Below are 24,533 nucleotides of genomic sequence, written 5' to 3'. Positions count from 1 at the left end.
CCATTTCATAGGGAGTATAAAACCGGGGACCATCATGGCTTCCATGCACACAGTGTATTGCTCAATGTAGTAAAGATAACCTTTGAGTTGGAGCAAATTTCTCAAAATTGGTAGTGATTAATGTTACCAAACTTATGCCATGATGAAATATAATAATTTTTGAAGATAAAATGTGCTGACCTTAAAAGATTGAACAATGTTTAAGACTACCGCTTTTCATTTGATATAATGCACTTATTGTTCATCTCCTCTATGGAGATATTTTCCATGGCGGCCATCTATGATCATGCTTGAGGTTTCAACAAACAAACCATGGGTTTTGAGGTCTTATAGTTTTTGTTGTATGTCAACAAAATCGATTAAATTTTCAGGATGATCTTATTTCATGTTGTTATAAGCAAATATAATGTTCCAGATAAGATAGTTAATAAATACATTAAGAAAAAGTACCTTAAAGTTGCACTTTCTGTTAGTATTCCTTTTTGGACTTTAACTTTTTGACATGTTCTAGCAGCCCTATATAAAACCGTGACACTCGAAAGGCCATATCTCTGGAATGAAACGTCCGATTAAGATTATTTAAACGCCAAAATGTTTCTTTTTTTTCAATTCCCATCCAATAAGTTAGGTCTGAATCAATTTAAAAGTACTTCAATTTTTAGTGGACATGCCTAGTATTAGGTCCGTATGCACAAAAGAGTTGGACCGGGTCTAAAGTTAGACCTGGTCTATGCGGAATTTAGTCCCAGGAGAAAGGACATTTTCCTTTACATTTTCTTAAGTTTTTTTGTATTATTTTTAAACTTCGCATTTAAATCTTTAAAATTTGCTATCTACTCTCAGAAGGAAATAAAAGTAAAAGACCATTCCCGATGGAACTAAATTCCACTTAGACCAGGTCTAACTTTGGACCCGGTCTAACTCTTTTGTGCATACGGACCTCATGTTAAAGACTACATATTAAGACGTTTTACACAAATCTGTAATTTCTATTAACTACATGTATTTGAATCGGATTTCAACTTCGTGAATACTGCTGTTTTTCTCGTTTCCTTGCCTATTTTTTTCATATCAAAATGACAATTTTATCTCTCACTCTTAGGCAATTTATAAACATTGAATAAGTCTTGAAGGCTTGTGATCAGTTTCATCATTATTTCTGAATTTCTGATTTATGTAGAAGACGGGTCTTATTCTAATTATTTGGGAATACAAGATGTACTTGTGAGAGCAGCAACCACGCCAGCTTTGAAATCGAGTTTGATATCAGGTGAGTGAACGTCAAAAACCAGAAATTCACTAAAATTATTTGTGATTAAGATCCAGAATCTGTGATTAAGGTCCAGAATGGTAAAATGCATTTTAATTGTGCTATTGCGCAATAATTCTTCTTTCCCCTGTATATTGATATAATTATTAAGAATAACTATAAGGCATCATTAATTTGATCTCTTGTGCTAGTTGGTAATGTTTGAATGTTTCCTTGTTCCAGTGTATGATGCGTAAGCCTCTTCCCTTGTTTGTATGATTATATTAGGCTGGCGGGGTTAAGCATCATTAATTGATCTCATACACTAGTATGTAATGTGTTGTTTGTACTGTTTACCCTGATTACTCATATCCATAAGTACAAGACTTGAGTCCTGTTTATCAGGGACAGTCTGTGTAGCTCAGTGTTTAGAGCGCGCGCCCGACAAGCGAGAGGTCTGGGGTTCAAGTCCATACACAGACAGGTATGTCCGGAGTTTTTACTCGGGTATATCTGCCGACGCACGTCATGTTTCCAGTAAAATTCATGTTTATTGTGCTAGTGTGCGACGCGTAATTCTTCTTTCCCCTGTCCAGAAACAGTTTTAATATCATAATATGTCCTCAAATTGGTCAGATCTTGTTATAAATCACGCCAAAGTATTGTTCTGATCATAACGATTCAGAAAAAGCATGGTTTTACCTATCTGAGATGCATAGTTCTCGAGTTATAAGCAAAAGGATCAAAGGTCGCATATTAGGCTCCACATGAGTCAAAGCCTTAAACACGCTTAAATTTTCATCAAAATGGTCTCTAATTGTATCACTTTTGATAGCAATTCAAATAAAGAATAGTTTGCACTGTCTATGTCTCTTTACATAGTAACCGGGTGAAAGGATATATGACCTTTGGCATTGTTGTTTATAACTCGAGACTATACGTCACAGATTGGCCAATTTATGCATTTCCTGAACCATGTCAGAGGTACATTAATGTATTAAAATACCAGAGGATAAACTTATGTATGGTTTGAACAACATTTGGCCAAAATAAATACCCATTGAGCCGTATTGACTTTGACCTATTTGGCGATGTTACCTATGTAACGATACATGGTTCAAACTATTCTTAAATTGAATTACCTTTGCAAGTCGAACAATTTGAGACAATTGACTTTATTTTCTTTGTACCGCACGTAAAAGGCAATAGACCATGTAGAAGCTGTGTGTTTTGCCGAAGGGAATTCTATTGTTGGTTTTTGTAAACTTTCATCATTCTTTTTGTCTACGTGTGTTTTCGCCGCAGGTGTAAAACGATGGAATTCAGTTTAAAATTCCCGCCAAGGCCGAATCATTTCACATTTTTGGTGCATTGTAGCCGACGGGGACCCAGTTATGGCTGCCAGTGAGGTGTAGGAATGCGTGAAATGAGATTCGTCTATAAGGATGATGACGCTGTGCCATGGACTATCATTTATACCTTAAAAATGCAACTACTCGAAGTCCAGGTTCACCCCTCTAAATTAGAGAAGAAAGAAACTGTCATGAAAATATTATTATCTTAAACAGTATAATGATCGCTTATCCTTGCAGGGAGTGGAACGTGCACGACTATGGAAGATTTGCACCTAATACGACAGAAAATTCCACCGTTATCAAATATACCGTTTACGTGGGGAGATGTCATCCACGCCATTACACCAAATGCCAAAATAGTAACCCTTTTGAGGAATCCAGTTGATAGGTAAGCTCAGTGGTGGAGTCAGGATTTTTTTCAAGCGGATGAAGGTGGGGGGGGGGGATGAGTGGGAATTAAAGTAAAAATATATGATGGGCGGGAATTGGATAATGTTCCTAAAATTACGCGATGGCCCTAAATAGTGTATTTTCGGCGATTGTTTGCCCTTACTGGGGGTGGGGTCGCCCTAGTTTTAAGGGGACATTCCTCCTCGCTCCGCCACTGGATAAGTTGATGAATGGACACCCGGGATGGACACGCACAGTACTCGGGGTGTAAGATCCTCGATCGGTTTTTTTGACGTGGTTAAAATAAGTCTCCTGCAATCACAACATTAAGCCGTACGTTAGAAAAAATTATTATCAAGCACGAATTACGTGGTTTTAAGGAATTAATGCTGATGACAATTGAGCACAAATAACCATAACGTCACATGCCCTGGACCCCGGAAAGTTTGAATATTGTTTGTTGAAAGTCGGTTGTTTTAATTCGTTTTATGGCCAATATGAGTTTTTTGAAACAAAACCACGTACTTCGTGCTTGATGATTATTTTTCTATCATAAGTACATGATAAGGCATATGTGTTGTGATTGCCGGAGATTTCCTTTGATAAAAACCAAAAAAAAGGGATATATTATTGCAGAGCGATGCCAAGGTAGCAGAATAAACATTAAGCTGGTTTCATACTACCCTGCCGCTTGCCGCTGAGCGGCTTGGCGCACGCGCATTGCAGATAAACGGACACAATCAAGGCTTGTCATTGGTTGAAACGCCCTGCCGCTTGCCGCAGCGGCAAGCGGCAGGAAAGTATGCTGGGGCATTAACCTTAAAAAAAAAAATTTACAGGTTGTCGCTGACCACTACGGCCCACATCATTCCATAAACCATTTAACAACAAATCAGGGACTTTGCTGCTTCAAGAGCGCACACCCTAGACATTCCACAAATGACCATCGCAACCAGGAGCAGCTCCCCGAGTTTCGTACGGGTTACAACGAAACAATTAGCAGTTAGTTCCTTGTCCAGATGAATTTCAAGCTAACTCTTTTTTTTTCACCTAAACCACCAGCAACTCTGGCTGCAATGTTTTAGCGTGTACCATTTTACTAACATTTCCTGCTAGGTGTTACTTTCAAGCGTGTAGCTAGGGGTTGTCAGTGGTACCCCAAAATACAGAATGACTGGCACCCCATCAAATTCCTGACACCATTGCGCGCGAAAATTTGCACAAATGCCACTAATTTGGTTAATCATTTAAGTTGAATTTCGGTCATAAAATGGTCTTTCAAAATACTGATTATTTATGTCAGATTTGAAATGCGGTGAAAGGTTGGCTTTCACCATGTTCACCGCAATGGAGGGGGGTGCTGAATCGATCTAGGGGCCGGGTCTAGGGGCACTGAATTGGTCGATTTGGCGACCCCTTAGACGGCTCCCAGGGCACATGCACCACAAACTACGCCATTGCTTTCAACCCCCTAATGGGCTGACGACCCCTTTTCTGCTGCTCAGTAATCACGAATGTTAAAAGACGCGGGTATTTGATGTGGTCGTTTATTAATGTTTGTAACAAAACATTACATAATTTTCAATTCTAGAGTTTAATAATACCAACAGCTATCACAATAATTTGCACATTTATTTTTTAGCTATTTGTAACTTAAGATTTTCTTTTCTTTATCAAATTTTTTACCTGTTTCTGCCTTTTTGTAGTATTTTTTATTCTATAAACTGTATATTTGTGTGCAGATTGAGGGCGCTATTTATATATATTTAAAATTAAATTTAGCCCAATAATATGAGTTATTCCTTTCATTTCACGACAAAAAGTAGTTTGAAAATATCCCTGCTACATATTATTCATTGTTACGATGTTTTAATGCCATTATACAAGTGTGTACCCCTTGTAATGATTCAAACAGATTTAAGATAAATAGCGCCATCAGTATTAGCCCAATCGGCATTGGAAGTTTGCAATGCATTGTAGGACAGTTTTTGCAGTTTTAGGACACTTTGTCCTTTGACCTTTCAGAAAATTCAGAAATATTGGGTTTTGTACGTACAAAATATAATCTAAAATGTTTTACAATATTTAAAACAAATATAAAAAATATTAGTGTTTTATAAATTAATTATTTAGTATTTTCAATGATCAAAATTGTGACAATAATAAGAAAATTAATAATAATTACGTAAATTTTCCCGATATGTCAGAGGTCAAAGTGTCCTAAAACTGATCTCAAAAACCGGAAGTTAGAATGGCGATTGGGCTTATTGTATTCAACTTTTGCTTAAAAATGAATAGTTCTACATGTCATCAAACAACCGTGAAGAAAGCCTAGAAAACGGGCTGATCGTATGTACGACTGGAATGCTCTTCAGCCTATATAATTTTATACTGCGCCAATAAAGTATCCTTACACTTGGAAAAATAATCACAGTTTCAAAACTGAACAATATTGGGGTAAATTTGTTTTTTTAATAGATGCACTATCTAATCCTGCACATTATGACACCACAATGAATCCAATGTGATCTCAAGAAGTAAAGTTGCAAGCAATTGATTAGACGAAGGTCCAGTTTTAAAAGTGACAAACTGGCCTTATACAGTGTGGGCCAAAAACAACTTGACCCAATTTCAGAGGGTGGTTGCTCGAATTATAGAAGAGCTATTCATGATAATGTTACATATTCTAAATGTATATCTTGCTAAGAGTATGTGATGAAGAAATGAAAGCAAAAGAAGTTACATTAACAAAATGGTGCCAGTTTTACCTCCGAGGGTCAAAAATCACTTTGTCCACACGCAATTCAATGGGTTTGTCCGATTGCTAAGAGTAAGGCATACATATGCGTTAGGCATACATGTAATTAGTAAACACGTCTGGCTTGTCTTTGAAAAGTGATGATTGTTTTATATGCATGAAAGAAATACAATCGATTTTAATCCCCATTTACTTGTCATGTACTCACTCCTGTCATTGACCAACAATTAGCATAAAAATTACAAAGGTTTCATCTGGCGCAAGTTTTGAATTTTAAATAGGTCTTCGTGCATTTTGAGACTGCGTGGCTTATTTCTAAATAGGTTTGCAAGGTGTCAAGATAAGGCAATTCACAACACAAGAGAGGACTTTTATGGCAGAGGTATACTTAAGAACAGAAAACTTTTTCGAAGTGCAGCGTCAATTTCGGATTCGTTTCCCTAACGTAAGAGTCCCGCCAAAACCTACCATACCTCTACACATGAACAACTTTTACAACCTCGGAAGTGTGATGAATAGATGCAAAGCACGGAGCGGACGTCCAAGAACTGACCGTTCAGCTGCAAAATAGCAGCAGTTCAAAGGGAACTTGCAGCTAACCCCAGAGTCAGTTGTCGACGCAACAATTTGCCGGCCGAACATACCACGAACGCAAAAAGTGCAAACTTTCTTGTTGACAACATTTGACAAAAAATGAGGTCTGAGGTTTTGCTTTTGCGCATATTTGAAGAGAATTGTTTTTATAGCTTTCATGCTGCATATCATGACGAAATATCGTAGCTTGAAATTTAAATTGTTTATGTTTGATTTATTTGGCTGTGTTATATAAAATTGCTGAACAAATTTGTGCGTATACTGAGTGGTTCTCATTTTCTATCGAACTCGGTATTGCAAGTGATGCGACGCGACAAGTAGCGCCTAGTACGCCTTCGCTTGGACAAAGTTAATTTTGACCCTTTGATTTAAAACTAGCGTCACGTTTTTAATTTAATACATTTTTGGATAGCTTTTTCACCAAATACTCTTAAGTAGATGTTCTTTACGAATATGTGAAAACAATTTGAAGCAGACTTTTCAATTTTGAAGTACAAACCTTTTAATTGGGTAAAGTTGTTTTTGGCCCACCCTGTACAAGGCGCAAAAAGATTCCAACAAGCGAAACAAAGAGACAACACGGTTTGTTAATTGAAGCGTTATTTAAAGCAGTTTTTATTTCAGTTTTGCTTCTCTGTACTTTTCATAACTTTCACTTTATTTGTTATTTCTTTTGTTTCAGTTTTCTTTCGTTCCTTTTGTTTTAAATTAAAGCCAAACGCATAAATTAGCCATTTACCACTCTCAAACCAGATGTCTAGTCTGTGGAGTTTTGAATAGGCCAGTTTGTCACTTTTAAAACTGGACCTTCGTCTAATCAAATGCTTGTAACTTTGCTTTTTGAAGTCACATTGGATTCAATTTGGTGTCATAATGTGAAAGATTAGATAGTGCATCTATTAAAACAATAAATTTACCCCAATACTGTTCAGTTTTGAAATTGCGATTATTTTTCCAAGTGTAAGGATACTTTATTGGCGCAGTATATATGGCTGACATTAGAAGCCAAGCTTGACAGCTCAATTCCTGACGAAAGCCCCCAAATCAGCCTGAATGCCTACACATGTATGCGAAAAGACGATAGTGGCTGTTTGATCTACCACAAAATAGTCTACCAATAGTCATAGTGAGGAATTGTAACTTCTGTAACTGGCGCAATTCACGCTAAAAAGGAAGATGCACAATTTTTGTCTTCTATAAGAATTTTAGAGGGAGACGATGGGGACACGTTCCCTTATGGAAAAAAAAATAGGAATGTTCACCCCCACCACTCCGCCTATGCTTGAGTGACATATTGATCTATTATTCTTCATTTTACAGAACCATCTCCGATTATTTTGATTTTGGTCCAAAAGAGAAAATAAGTCCGCAACATTTTCACGAAAATTTGATTCGAAACATCGAATGGTTCAACAATTGCATTCAAACCGGGAATAGGACATTGCTTACGTGTATTGCCTTTTCTGTACAGGATGTGAACGAAAACGGTGAGGGTTTCCCGGTGAGTAATTTTTACTTTTAATGCTTTGCATGCTAGAAGGCCTAAAAAATTGTTTGATCGGCGTAACATAAAAAACAAAGTTGGGGTAGGTAGGTAGGGATTTTCATCTTCTCCTTCTTCTTTACTTTTAAAGCTGTAAATTGTGTAAATTGCGTTTGATAAAGGCCTTGGAACTCAGCTTGGAGTACAGCTTGTGGAACGAAAGAATTTCACGCTAAAGCGATCATCAGATTTACTACTTACCGCGTATACCGTAGGCCTTATCCTATTAATGCGGACGTGAGAGGTAAATTTGGTCTGTTGTAGAGCACATGAGACGGGTATTGCGGACGTGAGAGAAATACTTACGTAATTTCCTTGGTGAATTTATCGAGGTTCAACATGTTCTGATGGCGGCACTTTGACACTAATTCCGATCTCCTGTTGAGTAGTCTTTCTTTGTCCCCGTTGATGATGAGCTATGATGAATAGCTTCTCCGTTAGACATTTAAGTCGCAGCGTTTGGTGCCATTGCCTCATTTCAAATATATAGTTTTAGTTTTGGTTTTGGTTTTGGTCACGTGGTTTCCTATTGTCCTGCCTAACCACTTGAATCACAAGATATCGAACTCATTGTTTCTACCTTTTGTTTAAAACTAAACATTTGTGGCAGGTAGTTTCGGTTTTGGTTTCAGTTTCTTATAAGTGGTGTGACAAATAAAATTACAGGATTTTCGAGTTACCTGATCTAAGTATACAAAAGAAATGTTTAAATTTCGCAGTGCAATATTCACGAGCAGAGAAGTCGAACAAAGCAGTCTACATTTGAAAGCATTGATTTAGTTTGAAAGCATTGACAAGAGACTACGAAATCAGCCTAAGCTAATTTCACTGTGAAAATATATAGACCATCGAAATATTTGCATTCGACATTACAAAAGGGGCAACTATTGTAATTGTATAGGTGCTATAAACAAAATCGATTCATGTCCTTAATCCCATGTACCAGAATCGATGGAAGGCCATTATATGACCTCTAATAACCTAATAACCTAATGACTTTTACTGAAGCAATTTTACTGCAAAAAGTAGAAGATAGAGGGAGAAGAGATGTGTGATGTGTGTGTGTGTGTGTGGGGGGGGGGGTTGGAGGGCAAGGGGGATATGGGCCGGGAGAGAGAGAAACATATGAGAGAGAGCATTGGAAGTGAAAGAGAAGGGGGAGGAGAGCTCGAGATGAAGATATCGAAGGTAGGGGAGGAGGAGGGGGAAAGGGGTAATTTAGGGAAGATGTGGTTATATAGGAGGGAGCCCCTCTTAAAGAGGTATGGGTTGTGCTTCCCGGGGATAATAAACTAATTCATAATCAAATCATCTCCATGCATCGTTTATGTTTCATACAAACAAACAAATCCCCCACCCCACCCCATCCTTCAATATACGCGCATGTATATGATTTCTAGGCCTACATGTAGAACTCGTGAGTGTAATATGCCACCTACCGTCGACAGAGAGCATCAACTGTCGTCCGCGGGATAGATTTCCGATATCAATCATGATAATAATTATGTTAGCACAATAGGCTATTGTATACTTCTGGTTATATACCCTATACTGTGTCCTCCCAGCATAATAGTGTTATGATTACAGACCAGATCAGCTCTACTTTTTAATCCCTTGATTTTTGGTTTCTGAACAAAAGAGAAACCAAAACTATATATTTGAAATGAGGGACTGTCGTAAGCGCGTGCTTTTGCGGCGATAGCCGGGATGAAGTATTCCTTCTTCTTCAGATCCCATACATACCGTGATAATTCAGTGCTGTACACGTAGCTACACGTGCTTCTTATCCCTAAATGACTGCTGGTGGATATAATAACGCTTCTTGAAGGTCAGTTCAGTACTTAGACCGCGATGTAGACCTTGGTGTTGTCCTCGTTGGCTGCTTTCACTTCTGCTTTGTAGATGATGCTGGGAGTCAGACACTTACTTTGTAGGGGACATGGGGTACTAGTATTCTTGCGGCAATTGCATACCATACATGTCTTTCCATACCGGTCTTCTTTCGTGGATGAAACCTTCTTGTTATGAGACTATCACTAGTGGAAGTTTTGGATGAGAAAACGGACATTTTGATGAGAATCGGCCAAAATGGTGAGAATTTAATTTTCTCATTCTCTTGGATGAGAAACTTCCTGGTGTGTGTGTCAATCATTATTGTCTTATTAAAACTGGTGACAATTGCTAATCCCCGATTATTATTTTCTCATCCAAAAGAATGAGAAAATTAAATTCTCACTATTTTGGCCGTTTCTCATCAAAATGTCCGTTTTCTCATCCAAAACTTCCACTAGTGTTAAGAGCCACGGGACCTACAAAGTATATCTGTGATATTTGAATGGTTCTACACACTGGCTATGAAATGATCATTGTAATTTTTCAAGATGCTGTGACCTACCATATCGCAACAGTTTAAAATAGTTGCTAACCTTAATTATTGCACTATAGAAGTGTGGAAGCAGCAATACCGTTGGTATTTGGAACCCTTAAGGGGGTACTACACCCCTGACCAATTTTGTGCCTATTTTTGCATTTTTCTCAAAAATTATAGCGCATTGGTGACAAGTGATATATGTATATTTTCGGGGCAAGGGCTACAACTACTGCACTTTTTTTTTTTTTTTTCACAGACAATAGTTGTGGAGTTACAGTCAAAATGAGGGAAAACCAATATTTGATCAATAAATCAATAACTACTTGCCTTGAGTTGCTGAATTTTCAGTGCAGTAGTTGTAGTCCTTGCCCCTATAATATACATATCTTACTTGTCACCAATGCACTACCATTTTTGAGAAAAATGCAAAAATAGGCCCTTAAATTTAACATGTTAGCTGCGCTTAACACCGTGCCGATGAACCTCAAAAATCCTTTCAAAATGTTCTTCAGTATATCATGATCCCATCATCCTGTTTATATGACATTTTCCAGCAGATATCCACGAAAAAAGCTTATTCCCCAAATTTCAGATGGTTCCGATTTTGGGTTTGCGAGTATATGCATGATTATGTGTATTTCGCTGCGACAATGTGTTTTAATTTCGTTCTGTTATACCAAAACGAAATTCAAATTTCACGATAATTTTGCTAAAGGAATAAATCTGCAAGAATTCATTTGTACATAAACATTATGTAGCCAGCGGTTTCCAGTGGTATAAAAATCTCTCCTTTTTTTTTAGAAAGTTGGGGGGGATGATACTGTGGATCACGTTTTTAATTTGGTTTAGTGCGTACCTTACTGGACGGGAGCAGAGAGTGGTTGTTGATGGGGTAAACTCTGACTGGCTCCCTGTCATTTCAGGTGTCCCTCAAGGTTCGATCTTGGGACCTTTGCTTTTTGTTCTTTATATTAACGACTTGCCCAGCGTTGCCAAACATGCAAATGTTGCTCTTTTGCGGATGATTCCAAGTGTTACAAAAACATTAGCAGTACTTCCGATTGTAAGCTACTGCAATCAGACTTGGATGCCTTGTATAATTGGAGTCTGATGTGGGACCTCAACTTCCATCCCTCAAAATGTCAGGTTATTACCATGTCCAGGCGCATAAATCAAGTTCAATTTGCTTATAAGATGAATGGTATTACCCTTGAGAAAATTGATGCTATTAAAGAGCTTGGTGTTAATGTTTCAAACAGGCTTGACTGGAGTATTCATGTTAAACAAGTGGTCAAAAAGAGCAACAGAAAGATGGGGATGATCATGCGAACAGTTGGTTTTAATGCACCAGTTAAAGTGACTAAGACTCTTTATACTGCCCTTGTCAGGAGTGACCTTGAGTATGGTAGCTGTCTTTGGAGCGGGACTTTAAAACAAAATGTCCAGCTTATTGAAGGTGTCCAAAGACGGGCTACCAAATTCATTATGCACTATCCTGACAAGGACTATAAATAGCGGTTAACTAGTCTTGACCTTCTTCCACTATCATCCAGAAGGGAACTCGGTGATCTTGGCTTTTTTCATAGATGCAAGTTGGGGCAATATGATTTAGATGTAGATAAGTTTGTTGTTTTTAAAAGTAAAAACCAACAGAACCATCCCACCACTAGGCTCTCTGCAGATCCTCTTATGTTATCTTTTCAGAGGTGTAAGACTGAATCCCACAAACAATCATACTTCAACCGCATTGTTCCCTTGTGGAACCAGCTGCCTCTGGAAACCAGATTATCCAATTCCATTTCTTCTTTCAAATATCAAGCTCTGGATTTTTTGAAGTCTCAATTTTATTCCAAATTTGTTCCTTCTGATACCTGCACTTGGTTTTCTACTTGCCGGTGCCCCAATTGTAGGCCCATTTAAGGTCTTGCCTCTGGCATTCCATTCTTTTTTCCAAATTATTTAGGTATTTCCTAGGTGGGATGGTTCTAGAGGTGAATTTACACCTGTTTATCCCAGCCTATTGGTCTTTTAACATGTTATTAAAAAAAAAAATGCTTTTATATTTATATTTGGCTAATTTTTGATGTGCAATAAGTATATATGTACCAGTACCAGTGATGAAGTCTAATAAATAAATAAAATAAATAAATAAATAAATAAATGAATAAATAGCATTAAATGACTGATCAAATTATTTAGAATTGAAAACTGGCATAAACGGAGAATTTCAAAATTATTTTTAAAATTTAACACCATGTAATGAAAACAATAAAATACAAAAGCTTTTACCAAAATCTCATTACCGGTATCGTCAATATGGTTGGTGCATTTTAATAGTTTTTCATAAACAAGATAAGAATATTTTGTCAATTAAGCGAGTAAATTTGTTTTTGTCATCGAGCAAAAACAATATAAAGCTTAAATGAGGCATATTTGCATAAAACTGTTAATGGGATTTTGCTAAACAATATAGCTTTTGTATTTGATTGTTTTTAGTAAAAATTCAAATTGTAATTTTTGAAAACCATATGCTCAAATCTGATATTATAATTTCAGCATAATCGTGAATACAGTATAGCCATGGTATTTGGCAGACTTGTAACGAGTCATGACTCGAGACTCGACTTTTCAAAAATGGAATGACTCGACTCGGATCTTGAAATTTTCCCCATAGAGATTGTACAGTGACTCGAGTCATTTGACTCGACTCGACTCGAGCTATTGCTAGAAATGACTCGACTCGACCATAAAAAGACTTGACTCGTTACAACTCTGGTATTTGGTATATAACTTTATTTTGATAATATTACAAATAATCAAAGCTTGCAAGAATCTAAAGGCATCCCTAAAATATTTTCAATGTATTGTAATTATCTACTAGTACTCGGTGTGTTGCTTTTATGCAAAAGAAAAACAAAACAAGTTAAGGCAATTCTGATAGCTGAGGCACGATTTAGGGGAAGTAAAAATGAGAAAAAACTTACTTTATTCCTACTTTTAACAAGAAACCCATACAGAAAATGTGAATGTTATCAAATAGAAATCAGTATCACAGCACTTCTATAGGCACATTCTCCGATAAAGTGTCCAAAAAGCCAAATCTGTGTCGCCCATAGTGTCAAGTCGTATTCAGACTTGTTTCGTCAGAAAGAAATGACTTTTATTAATATAACTAATACTTAGGAGTTGCTTTCTAAAATGTGTGGGGCTGGAGGTTGTAACATGCCTAGAAAGTATAAAACAATAAAGCTGATTATGCATGTCCATTGTTTTCCTCCATGTCGCCAGCCAAGTAACGTTCCGTATAATGTGTCCCTGCTCGTTAAACATGCGCGCATAATAATGGATTATAGGTACTTTTCATTAGTGGTATCATGCCCTAATTATAAAGTATAAAACATCACAACGCAAGTTATTAAATTTTTCCAACAGGTCTTTGAGACTATGTCGCCAAAATTGTATACAGATACGTTACCATATTTCTAATGAATAACAATCTGTCAAAATAACTGGCTATATGAATGTTCCCATATGTTATGGATCAAGCAGGCTCTATAGTTATATTATATATGTGGTACATAAGACAATGGTTTCAAAGTAAAATAAAAATTCCTTTAAAAGGAATAGGGTGGGCAAATGAAAAATTGTCAAGAGAAATGAAAGAATGAGTAAGTCAAGTTCACAATTAAAAACAGGGAAAATATGACACAACATCGATTTCCAATAGGGGAATAACACAAAACGTATAAACAAAGTTAAAAGAGTTTTTAACTTTATACGTTTATACGTTTGTTATGCCCCCATTGGAGGTTGTGTCATATTTTCCTGATTTTAATCTGATCTATTGCTTATCCTTTGTTCTCTGCTGGTCAGTTGGAACAGATTTTCCCTGTTTTTATATTAACCCTTCACATCATAACACAAGACGTTTTATGTTAACATTTTATATAAAACATGATAAAACTTTTGTAGATAATCGTTATTTAAAACATTTTTGTAATCATACCTAGAGGTTTTTTTTTAATCATCAGCTAGAAAGACTTCTGCTCATCTTCTCTGGTGAGACAACAGTGCTGGGGTATCTTTCCATATCAGAGTTTAAAAATCTGTCATATCAATTTCCTCAATATGTTGTATTGCAACTTATGAGGGGAAATGTTTGATTTTACAATATTTCGATATTATTTTTTAACTTTGTAACTTTATTATGATTAACATAACTGTATTTCAAAGCGTCAAACTATATCATTATTTTGTCCCAACAAAAATAATCCAGGAATAAAATATTCATTCATATGTTTATTTATTTTATTCAACCTGGGCCATTTCTACTGGTGCACATGCATTCTAATAATTTGTCTATAATACCTTATACAAGCATCAGCAACCACTATTTGTCACAAGATTTGAAAAGTAAATAGCCTATGTACACACTGAACACAATGCACATACAAGCTGTATTTAATTACATGCCGAAGCTGTCAGTATAAAATGATATATATGACCTTCACGATGCTATTAATTTAGCCCAAAGATTAGGAAAACTAGCAAAACTGGTGAACTGGTACTGTTCAAATAAAAACATCTGCAAATCTTGCTGCAATTTCCAAATAGTATTTCTATTACTTAAATAATTATTTTTGTTATTTCTTTTAATACAAACACATTACTGCCTATGACGACTTTATCGTATTACTTACATATCAAAATCAAGTAATAATTACAAAACTCGCCGTAAACTATCACCTCTGTGGGTGTTTGGGATATAACCGGCACGAATATTTTCTCAACACTGCGGCATGTGAAAAAGTAGGTCAATAGTCAGAGAATACAGGGTGGGTGCGGCACGCCGCACCCACCCAAAAATCAGGTCTATTAATGGCAAAAAATCCTGACGTTACGTTCATGCGTTCACAGATACGTTACCTAAATTCTACTCCCCTCGGAAAAAACGCTGTGATAAATGAAGCCAAATACCATACCAGACTTTAGTACATTGGGTGATGACTGATCAAGTATGGGTATTAAGTCGGTAAGTTTTTACAATTGCACGATAAAGACAAAAGTGGGAAAGGGCTTCACAGATACGTTACCACTGATACGTTACCCCCAATGCGTACAAGTAATATTGCTCAAAAATGAAGTATTGTTGAAAAATCACCTATGCATTGTTTTGTGTTCTGAAACTATCAAAGTTTACGATTCTGAATGATTTTCACGAATTCTTCGTGGTTGGCATTTTGCAATTCCTGAGCCCAAACTTGGACGCTTTATCGGAGAATGGGCCTATAGCTGATGTTGATGGAGGTCTATACGTATTTTTATACTCTATGATTTTTTTTATTATAGTGAATACTGAAGCCAGCAAGATATATTACTCCTATTTAAGGGTAGACTAGGTATTGTTGGACGAAGCAGCCAAAGAAATCGATTTCTATTATCTAAATCAATATATTGTTGAAAAATAAGCCTTTGAAGTTCATTCTACAAATCATAGGCCCTGATTGAAAACGTGCTTTATTGTTGTTAATGAGTTATGTACGTTTTACATAAATGTTGTTGTTTCAGCTCTCTTTTCAACATAACTCAAGAAGCACATGACCTACAAAGTAAATACGTGATATTTGAATTATTCTACATACTCACTTTGAAATGACCAATGTAATTTTTGCCAAAGCTCACTACTATTCGCAAGATGCTGTGAACTACCAAATCGCAACAGTTTGAAATAGTTGCTAACCATAAAGTACTTAAAAGGATTAATTTAATTAAATTGTCAAATTCAAATACACAAGGAGGAAAATATCTATACTATTTCAAATACTTTAAGGGAACTGGAATGAGCGTTTTGAGCGTTTCGACAGCATATTTTGTGGGACATCACATGAGAACACATCAGACCTATCGAATTGCATTCTGAATACGAAGAATGTCTTTCTGATATCAAATAATTTTCATTTTATGAAATTCACGATATAGGCCTAATACAAATTTTATGACAAATTATTAAAATTTGATATTTTTCAAATTTTGGAGATATAACAGTCCTCGAAGTAAATTTTATAAAGTTAACGATAGTCTTAAAGTGTATGTAGCTGGGAGGAAAAGCCGACGATCAATTGAAAATTTTGACCTTAAGATTTTTTTTTTTGTGTTTTGGGGAAAAAATCCATATCTTCAATACGAAAGGTCAAAATTTTAAATTGATCGTCGGCTTTTCATCCCACCTACATACACTTTAGGTAGAAATCATCAGATTTATACAGTTTACTTCGAGTACTGTTAAATATCAAAAATATCAATTTTAATGATTTGCCATAAAATGTGTATTACATTGCGAATTTCAAAAATCCTAATTATTTGATATCAGAAGGCCATTCTTCGTATTCAGAATGCAATTCGATATGTCTGATGTGCTCTAATGTCCCACAATAAATACTGTCCAAACGTTCATACCCCTTCCCTTAATGTTGTCATACATTTTAATACTTGTAGTTATTTACAATTAGTTGATCTATTTGAACAATTATCTATTTAACCAGGGATATGAGACATGTCTCATATCCCTGATTTAACCAACAAATATTTGAACTAAAACACATTTCCAAAAAGCTGACACAATCAATCGTTATTTGCTCAAATTTGAATATCATTTTCGAGTTACATTTTCATGACTTGTAAGTTTCAACCTTCTTCCTTCATTTTATTTAAATTACCCGCCATGTTTATATAATCTCCTTGAATACAATCCAGGACGTGAGCTTGGTTGCTGCATTTTTTTCAAAAAATTTCTTTCAAAAGTGGTATTTCAAATAATTTGTGATTATATAGTTTGTTGTTGTTTTTGTTGGACAGTTATCGTTTCACCAGATTCTGATTTCAATTCCATATTGGCTTTTTAGTTTAATGAATTGAAAAAGAATATACTACACACGCAGGGAGGGCGGAGCACAAACTGATTTTCATATAATTCCCATAAAGTTTGATCATTTATCTAAAAAAAAGCAGTTTTCAGTTTTAAAATGCGCTTGGTAATTATCGTTGATAGATTCATCAGAATATAATATGATTTCATTGGGCTGTTCCATTCAAAATCCACACTACCCCTTTGAAAGATTTAGTTAAAGTCTGCCACAAAGGGAGTATGAGTTTTGAATAGAATAAACAATTGGGGAACTTCCATTTGAAATACTCACTCCAGTTGTGAAAGATGTAGGTAAAGACATAATACAGGGGGAATATGTGTTTCAAAATGATAAACCTTGGTCAATTACATTTGAAAAACATACTCCCACTGTCGAAGATATTTCCAAAATCTTCCACAGGGGTAGTGTGGATTTCAACTGGAATAGCCGATTATACCAAACACCACGCATGGCGATAACTATTCGGTTTGCATTTATTTCCCATTAAGCCCAATCAGATATCTCAATAGTGAAAATATACTGGTAAGTAGTACCTGATAATTCAAAGAAAAAGCAGTAAAAGATTATAGCCCTGGGTAGTTTTGCTGCCATATTGTATCAAAATATACAAAATACAATACAGTTTATTTTCTTAATGAGTCGATTATTAATTTACACGTGGCATTTGTTGTAATTATACATCTATCAACTTGCGCGCACCACTACCAGGCCTAGATATGTGGTAGTTTGAAGTTGTTGTTGAGCAGATAAACATCGTTTGATTTTTGCTTGTCAGTGTTATACACACAGTCATACGCGTACCACGTAACCTCACGATGAAAATCCTTTTTATTCTTGGACTGGTAGCATTTGCTACGGATTTTGTTCACGGCATTACTAAGTCACGTAAAGAAGGTAAGTAATTTTCCTCCTGTTTTCTTATTCGTAGTTTTCATATATTTGCAGCAAATTTCGTCATCTACACCACTTGCATCTTCTTCTTTTAATTGCTCTTTCTTTTCATCTTGTTTATATTGACTATGATAACATTGATATCTATTTGCTTCATTATCAATTTTGTTTATTCTTCTTTTGCGACGAATGTACATGTAGCTGCAAAGACAGATTATATTATATATGCTGCGCACGAAAAGTATCCGAACACCAAAGTCGATAGATAGAGAATTTTGTTTTGCGTATTTTGACATCTCATTCGGTTCGATACGACTTTATGTTCGTAACCTTTTGTTTTTACATGCAACTATGCTTGTTTATGCAGATTTCAGTGGCGATCATGAAACGACACTCGAAGGTCACCTAAAACTGGATCTTGAAGAAGACAAAGAATGGCTGTTTCACGTTGGTCTCTGGGGAAATAATGAGCAATACATGTAAGTCTTTTAAATTCATACGTCCCTAACCACCCAGAGCCTCTGAAAAGCATGATGATGTACAACGTAAACTTTAACGCACAAAAACTGTCTTAGTACATTATGTGACGCGATCAAGCAAAATCAGTCGGAACTCGGAAATATTGATTTCGGCGGGATATAGTCAATCAAAGGAAATATTTCCTTTTGTTTTCCATTGTTTCTATTGCTCATATCTTTTGGAACTTGTTGTTCAGTTTCAATGGAGTTTTCTGCAAAATGCAGGTTTGTAAATGCTTTTGATTATCCTATAAGAAACTGAAAATTTAATATTTCCGAGTTCCGACTGACATAAACGACAATTATGTTTATTAGACTATATTATCGTAGCTTAGCCTTAGATACATTAATCATTATTTTTTCTTCAAATAACAGCAACGATGAAGGAGTAGCTGCAGGTTTCGACATCGATGTCTTGAACGCAGGTAAGACAACGGGCTATTCCATTGAAATCCATTCACCCCTATGAAAGACATTATCTTTATCTTCCACACAGACACATTTTACAAAATCAAACATCTGAATTTTCATGACTTTCATGATGTTCCGATTTAGCCAATTACATTTTTAATATTTTCATTTTAATATTCCAGTGTGCAGGATTGCAGGCAAGATTTGCAAAACGGTATATGACATTACCACTAATTGCGTGTACAGCGCTGACCAGGAAGACCCACGAGGTGGTATCGGGATGATGGCAGGATGGTATGAAGGATGCATAGGTAAGTCACTCACATAGCCCGTCTCTCGTATTTCACCTTTCATGATGCAGTCATGTCTACAGTAGAATTCATCTCGACCTTTGCAGGACTTAACCCCATTAAAAGCTATTAAACCAAGATAACACTCATTGAAACAGCTCAACTGATTAAATCGGATCTTCTCTGGTTGTGCACAAGTGACTGTTTTCATGTGCGATATCGCAATAAAGCTGGTATTCATAGCTTCAGTTGGGTAACCGATTATAAAGGAAACGAAAGGAAACAATGTTATGTGTGGCTTTGTTCACGAAATCAGACAATGGCGTGCTTTTTGTAAACCAGCATTCTTGAAAATGAGCAACATAATGATTTTTGACTTAACACGGTTTGGAAATAATTTCTTCATATTTTTGGTGTTATCTGTCGTTTACATGTCCTTCCTAAAACACAAAAGTACGACCCTCTCCAAACACCTAAATTAGCTAAAAATTTAGGACATGTTACAAAACTATATTGTCTAGAATTTTAGAAGAGTACTTTTAATATTGGCCGGTTATTTTTCACACAGCGACGTTAACTAGGCAATGTACTATTACCTATAACATTAACTAAAACACCAAAGTACGAATATTTCCAAACATCTAAATTAGCTAAAAATTTAGGACATGTTAAAAACTATATTTTCTAGAACTTTAGAAGAGTACTTTTAATATTGGCCGGGTATTTTTCACACAGCGACGTTAACTAGTCATATCCCCATACTGTTAACGTAGGGCTATTTGTAAAGGTCACGCGTCAATGGGAAAGAGCACTGTGTATTGTGTATAGGAAAACGGACAGTAACTGCAGTATGTTCAATCAATCTGGACAGCCCGCTCAATTAAATTCTTCATACGTCATGGCGATGTTGGCTTTTAACTGAGATAGTTAAGATCGACAACTTAACTAAATAATACGCAATTAGTGGTTTTTAACCTAAGGATTTTGATAACCTTCAAATCGTAGATCTGCTACTGCATATCAAGATAAAAAATTTCAACAAGAAACGTCGAACGACGGAGAAAAATAGCAGTCGTGCGCTGAAACAAAAGAAGAGGCTTACGCATCGTTCATTAGAATGCAGAAACATTCAAACACTCCCAACTAGCGCAGATCTCGTGCGCTACTGTACGATACCTATTTATCACTGCTTATGAATGATATACTAGTATATTAGGCCGGCAGGTTAGTTGAGGAAGGGGCGGCAAAATTGAACTTTTTTTCAGCCCCCGGGGTAGGAGCGGCCACGGTACGCCACTGCAATGGTTAATAATAGTCAAACATGCAAAATGATATGGTTTTTGTATTTTTTTAATCACAGGATGGAGAAACACGGTCGAACGCAGACTTTATTTTGATTTCAGCGACGATTACGTTCAGCCAACGATGGAAGTGTTCGTCACCTTACCAGGCAATCCCGGCAGTTTTGATTATCAGGATTTGACGGCCAAGAAAATTGGTTTCATCAATGGGTTCTCCTCCAATAAACAATGCGTGGCTGATTTATATGGTGATAGTATTGTCGTAAGTATAACTATAGTGTTTTGGAGAATACGTGAAGTATTGAATCGTCTTGCCTGTCTTCCATTCTTGATTTCACCATAAAATATCTTCCACATACATGTATTCGACATTAACTTCGCAGATACCAATACAACGTCAACTTTTTTGTGCACGTGTACTTCATTTACCAACCTCTGTTCTTACATAAATAACTTACATAAAGCTTATCATTTTTATTCATTTCATTTATCAATGTTACAGGGAGCAGATATCCCAGCTGAGAACGTGGTGCAGTGTGCAGGAGTCTCTGGCTGTATCCAGGCACTTGAAAGTAATGAGGTAAGTTTCAATTCGATTAATTTTTCTCCTAAAAATATAATTTGATCTATTGAGAAATGGTATCAATTTGTTACTTTTTTACACTCCAATTTTGTGTCTTCGCATGTATAACTTTTACAGCTCTTGTTTTCTCTATTTAGATCGACGCATGGTTCATTCTGAGTAGTGTGGTTCGTGGTCGAACTGATGTAGAAATAGTCTCGGAAGAATTGGCCCCGTGCACACCCGTGGGAAACAGCCTTATGGCTCGCAAAGACTCCCGTGTCTTGGAATGGTTTCAACCTGCACTGGAAACCCTCATGTCCAGCTCGGAGTATGAGGAGCTGTGTCAGAATATCATTGATGAACATGGTAAGAACGTCTAACATTTAGCATGTTGGTAAAACGCAGAGGAGTATGCGCTGTGCGGATGATATCTGGTCCTATTTGACCCACGTAAAATAGGTAATAACGAAAAGCAAAAAATATTGACTATAGTGTAGAGTTAGGTCCTGAAGAAGTGGTTAATTATGGGGTAAAATGCGTCCTTATCAATAAAAAAAACACATCAAGGCCGCAGGGCCGGGAGGCCCGAGGGCGGCGACTCCCAGACGCCGAACACTCCAAGTGAAGTGGGACCGATGAAAATGATCAGATTATATAATTTCACCCAAAGCACATACCAGTAACCCATAGGTATCGGTTACTGATGCACACCAGTAACCGATAGCTATCGAGCCAATATAGCAAATATATATAGCACTGTATGGCAGTAACCGATAATTATCGATAATTGACTTTGGTAATGTGCGACACTATGGAATATAAAAAGCAGGATATGGGTATGTTAAAAATTGAAATGGGGCTGGCTGGGGGTGGCTACGGGGTTTTATCTCAAGGACAATATTGTTCAAGGTTGCGCCGCAGGCTTACAAAGAGACAATATTGTTCAAGGTTGCGCCGCAGGCTTACAAAGAAACAATAGCAATCAAGCTTAAACTTTAAATTAGCACCCGATAGAGGGCAGGGCCTGAAGAATGAGGGAAATTATGGGTAAATATTTAACGGAATAAACTGCATAATCATATTATTTAGATTTATTCCGTTAGAAATCTTTTTTTAACTTATCAAATTACTAGTTTTTATATTCTATGGTGTCAAATATATTGTTATTTCATATATTATTATGTCCCACGGGTTACAGGAAGTCAAAAAACGACATACTATAAATCTCAGTCGACCATCCTAGAAAATCTGCGTTTGTCATGCCATGTCACTCATGATACTTTTCTTATTACATTACTAGGTGACCAGCCTGGACGAGGCCCCGAAGGAACGTGTTTTAAGGAGTAATAACGACGTTTCCATTGTCACCATTGTTCGTAAACAGATGGTTGACAGATGATTATAACCATTGTTAATGGTGTAAGAGATTAAAAAAGGTATTAATTAATAAACAAAATTACAATAAATATAAGGAAAACATAGAAATAGCATTGTTCTTTTCTTCTCTTAGTTTTTATTTGCTCCCTCAAACATGCAAGATGTCTTGCTTCAGTGTTGAAGGGCCCAAGTCTTGGAAGTTTAACTTATTATATAAAAACAAGTCTTGATTACATCGCAAATAAAAGTACAAATATATAAAAATGAGAACTTATGTGTGTTTTTTATTTTTATGTGTGACTTCAGGGTAAACAAAGGTTTTAGTACTTTGTATTTTACGAGAAATGTCGACCAATACACACACCCCACACACATAATAAACAAACAAAATCTTACAACACGATATTCACGTAGTTGGGAAAACTTGTGTATGTCCAATACGAAAGGTAAATTTTTTCATTAGATTTATAAGGTTTACTTCGAGGATTTTTAAATACTAGTGCGCCTGTAGCTGTAATGGCCCTGTAGGTATTAGGGCACCAGCTGCATGATAGAAATACTGCTTAACCCCGATGACCCTTTTTGACTTTATGACATGTTTCTGACATATCAATGATTCATTTTATCATGTTTAAGCCCAGTGGACATACTCTAACATTTGACCCCATATGACCTTTGACCTCGAGTGACCTCGGTTTGATTTTGTTCATGCTCCCGTGATATAGAGAATACTTTTAGCCAGATTGGGCGAAGTTTGAAGTTTTGACCCCAGATGACCCTTGACATCGGACGACCTCGATGTAATATTTTTCATGCTCCCCTCATACTGAGGATTCCACCAAGTTTAAGCCCAATACGATAAAGTTTAAATTTAGCCCGTAGATGACCTTTGACCTTGATTGACCTCAATTTTGTTTCGCACATATATTCCCCTCATATCAAGGATTCCACCCACCAAGTTTGAGCCCGATAGGACAAAGTTTGAAATCCATGACCTTTAACCTTTGACCTCGAATGACCTCCATATAATGTTTTTTATGCTCCCCTCATACGAAGGATTCCACCCACCAAGTTTGAGCCCGATTGGACAGTTTGAAATTTGACCCTCCGTAATGACCTTTTACCTCGGTTGTCCTCGATTTTATTTCGCGCATATATTCCCCTCGTATCAAGGATTCCACCCACCAAGTTTGGGCCCGATCGGACAAAGTTTGAAATTTTGATGACCTTTGATGACCTTTCTTGTCCTCCGCCCAATACCCATCTATGTCTGAAATATCGGAACGATGCGGCGAAACGCATAGCAGGACAGACAGACACCCAGACACACAGAGCTCATTATTTTATTAGTACTAGTGCGTCTGTAGCTATTAGTGCTCCAGCTGCATGATAGAGATACTGCTTGACCCCTGATGACCCTGTATGACTTTATGACAAGTTCCTGACATGTCAATGATTCTTTGTTTAAGCCCAGTGGATAAACTCTAACATTTGACCCCATGTGACCTTTGACCTCGAGTGACCTCGGTTTGATTTTGCTCATGCTCCCGTGATATGGAGAATACTTTTAGCCAGATTTGGCAAAGTTTGAAGTTTTGACCCCAGATGACCTTTGACCTCGGATGACCTCGATGTAATTTTTTCATGCTTCCCTCATACGAAGGATTCCACCCACCAAGTTTAAGCCCAATAGGGCAATGTTTAAATTTAGCCCCTAGATGACCTTTGACCTCGGTTGACCTTAATTTTGTTTTGCAGATATATTCCCCTCATATCAAGGATTCCACCCACCAAGTTGGAGCCCAATAGGACAAAGGTTAAAATCCATGACCTTTGATCTCGGATGACCTCCATATAATGTTTTTCATGCTCCCCTCATACGAAGGATTTTACCCACCAAGTTTGAGCCCGATCGGACAAAGTTTGAAATTTGACCCCCTCCGTAATGACCTTTGACCTTGGTTGACCTCGATTTTATTTCGGGCATATATATT

General features: G+C 36.7%; 1 protein-coding gene across 1 annotated transcript; it reads left to right on the top strand.

Moving 5' to 3' along the window:
• The first annotated feature begins 17,976 nt into the window (after nt 1-17,976).
• On the top strand, nt 17,977-22,771 carry LOC140167364 (uncharacterized). The gene is made up of 8 exons (XM_072190674.1): nt 17,977-18,080; nt 18,445-18,556; nt 18,971-19,020; nt 19,189-19,317; nt 20,657-20,859; nt 21,100-21,177; nt 21,318-21,528; nt 22,463-22,771. Exons 1-8 carry the CDS (start codon nt 18,002-18,004, stop codon nt 22,507-22,509), a joined length of 909 nt encoding a protein of 302 aa, XP_072046775.1. The 5' UTR covers nt 17,977-18,001; the 3' UTR covers nt 22,510-22,771.
• Nucleotides 22,772-24,533: the final 1,762 nt, after the last annotated feature.

Source organism: Amphiura filiformis, chromosome 13 (assembly GCF_039555335.1).
Source record: "Amphiura filiformis chromosome 13, Afil_fr2py, whole genome shotgun sequence".
Classification (NCBI taxonomy): Eukaryota; Metazoa; Echinodermata; class Ophiuroidea; order Amphilepidida; family Amphiuridae; genus Amphiura; species Amphiura filiformis.
Note: the sequence above shows the minus strand (reverse complement) of the source record. Positions and strands in the feature narration are given on the sequence as shown.

Excerpts from the sequence above, each read along its gene's own strand:
- LOC140167364 (XM_072190674.1), top strand. The coding sequence starts at position 18,002 with ATGAAAATCCTTTTTATTCTTGGACTGGTAGCATTTGCTACGGATTTT. Across the intron at positions 18,081-18,444 it reads TACTAAGTCACGTAAAGAAG|ATTTCAGTGGCGATCATGAA; the intron begins GTAAGTAATTTT and ends TTGTTTATGCAG. Across the intron at positions 21,529-22,462 it reads GAATATCATTGATGAACATG|GTGACCAGCCTGGACGAGGC; the intron begins GTAAGAACGTCT and ends TTACATTACTAG.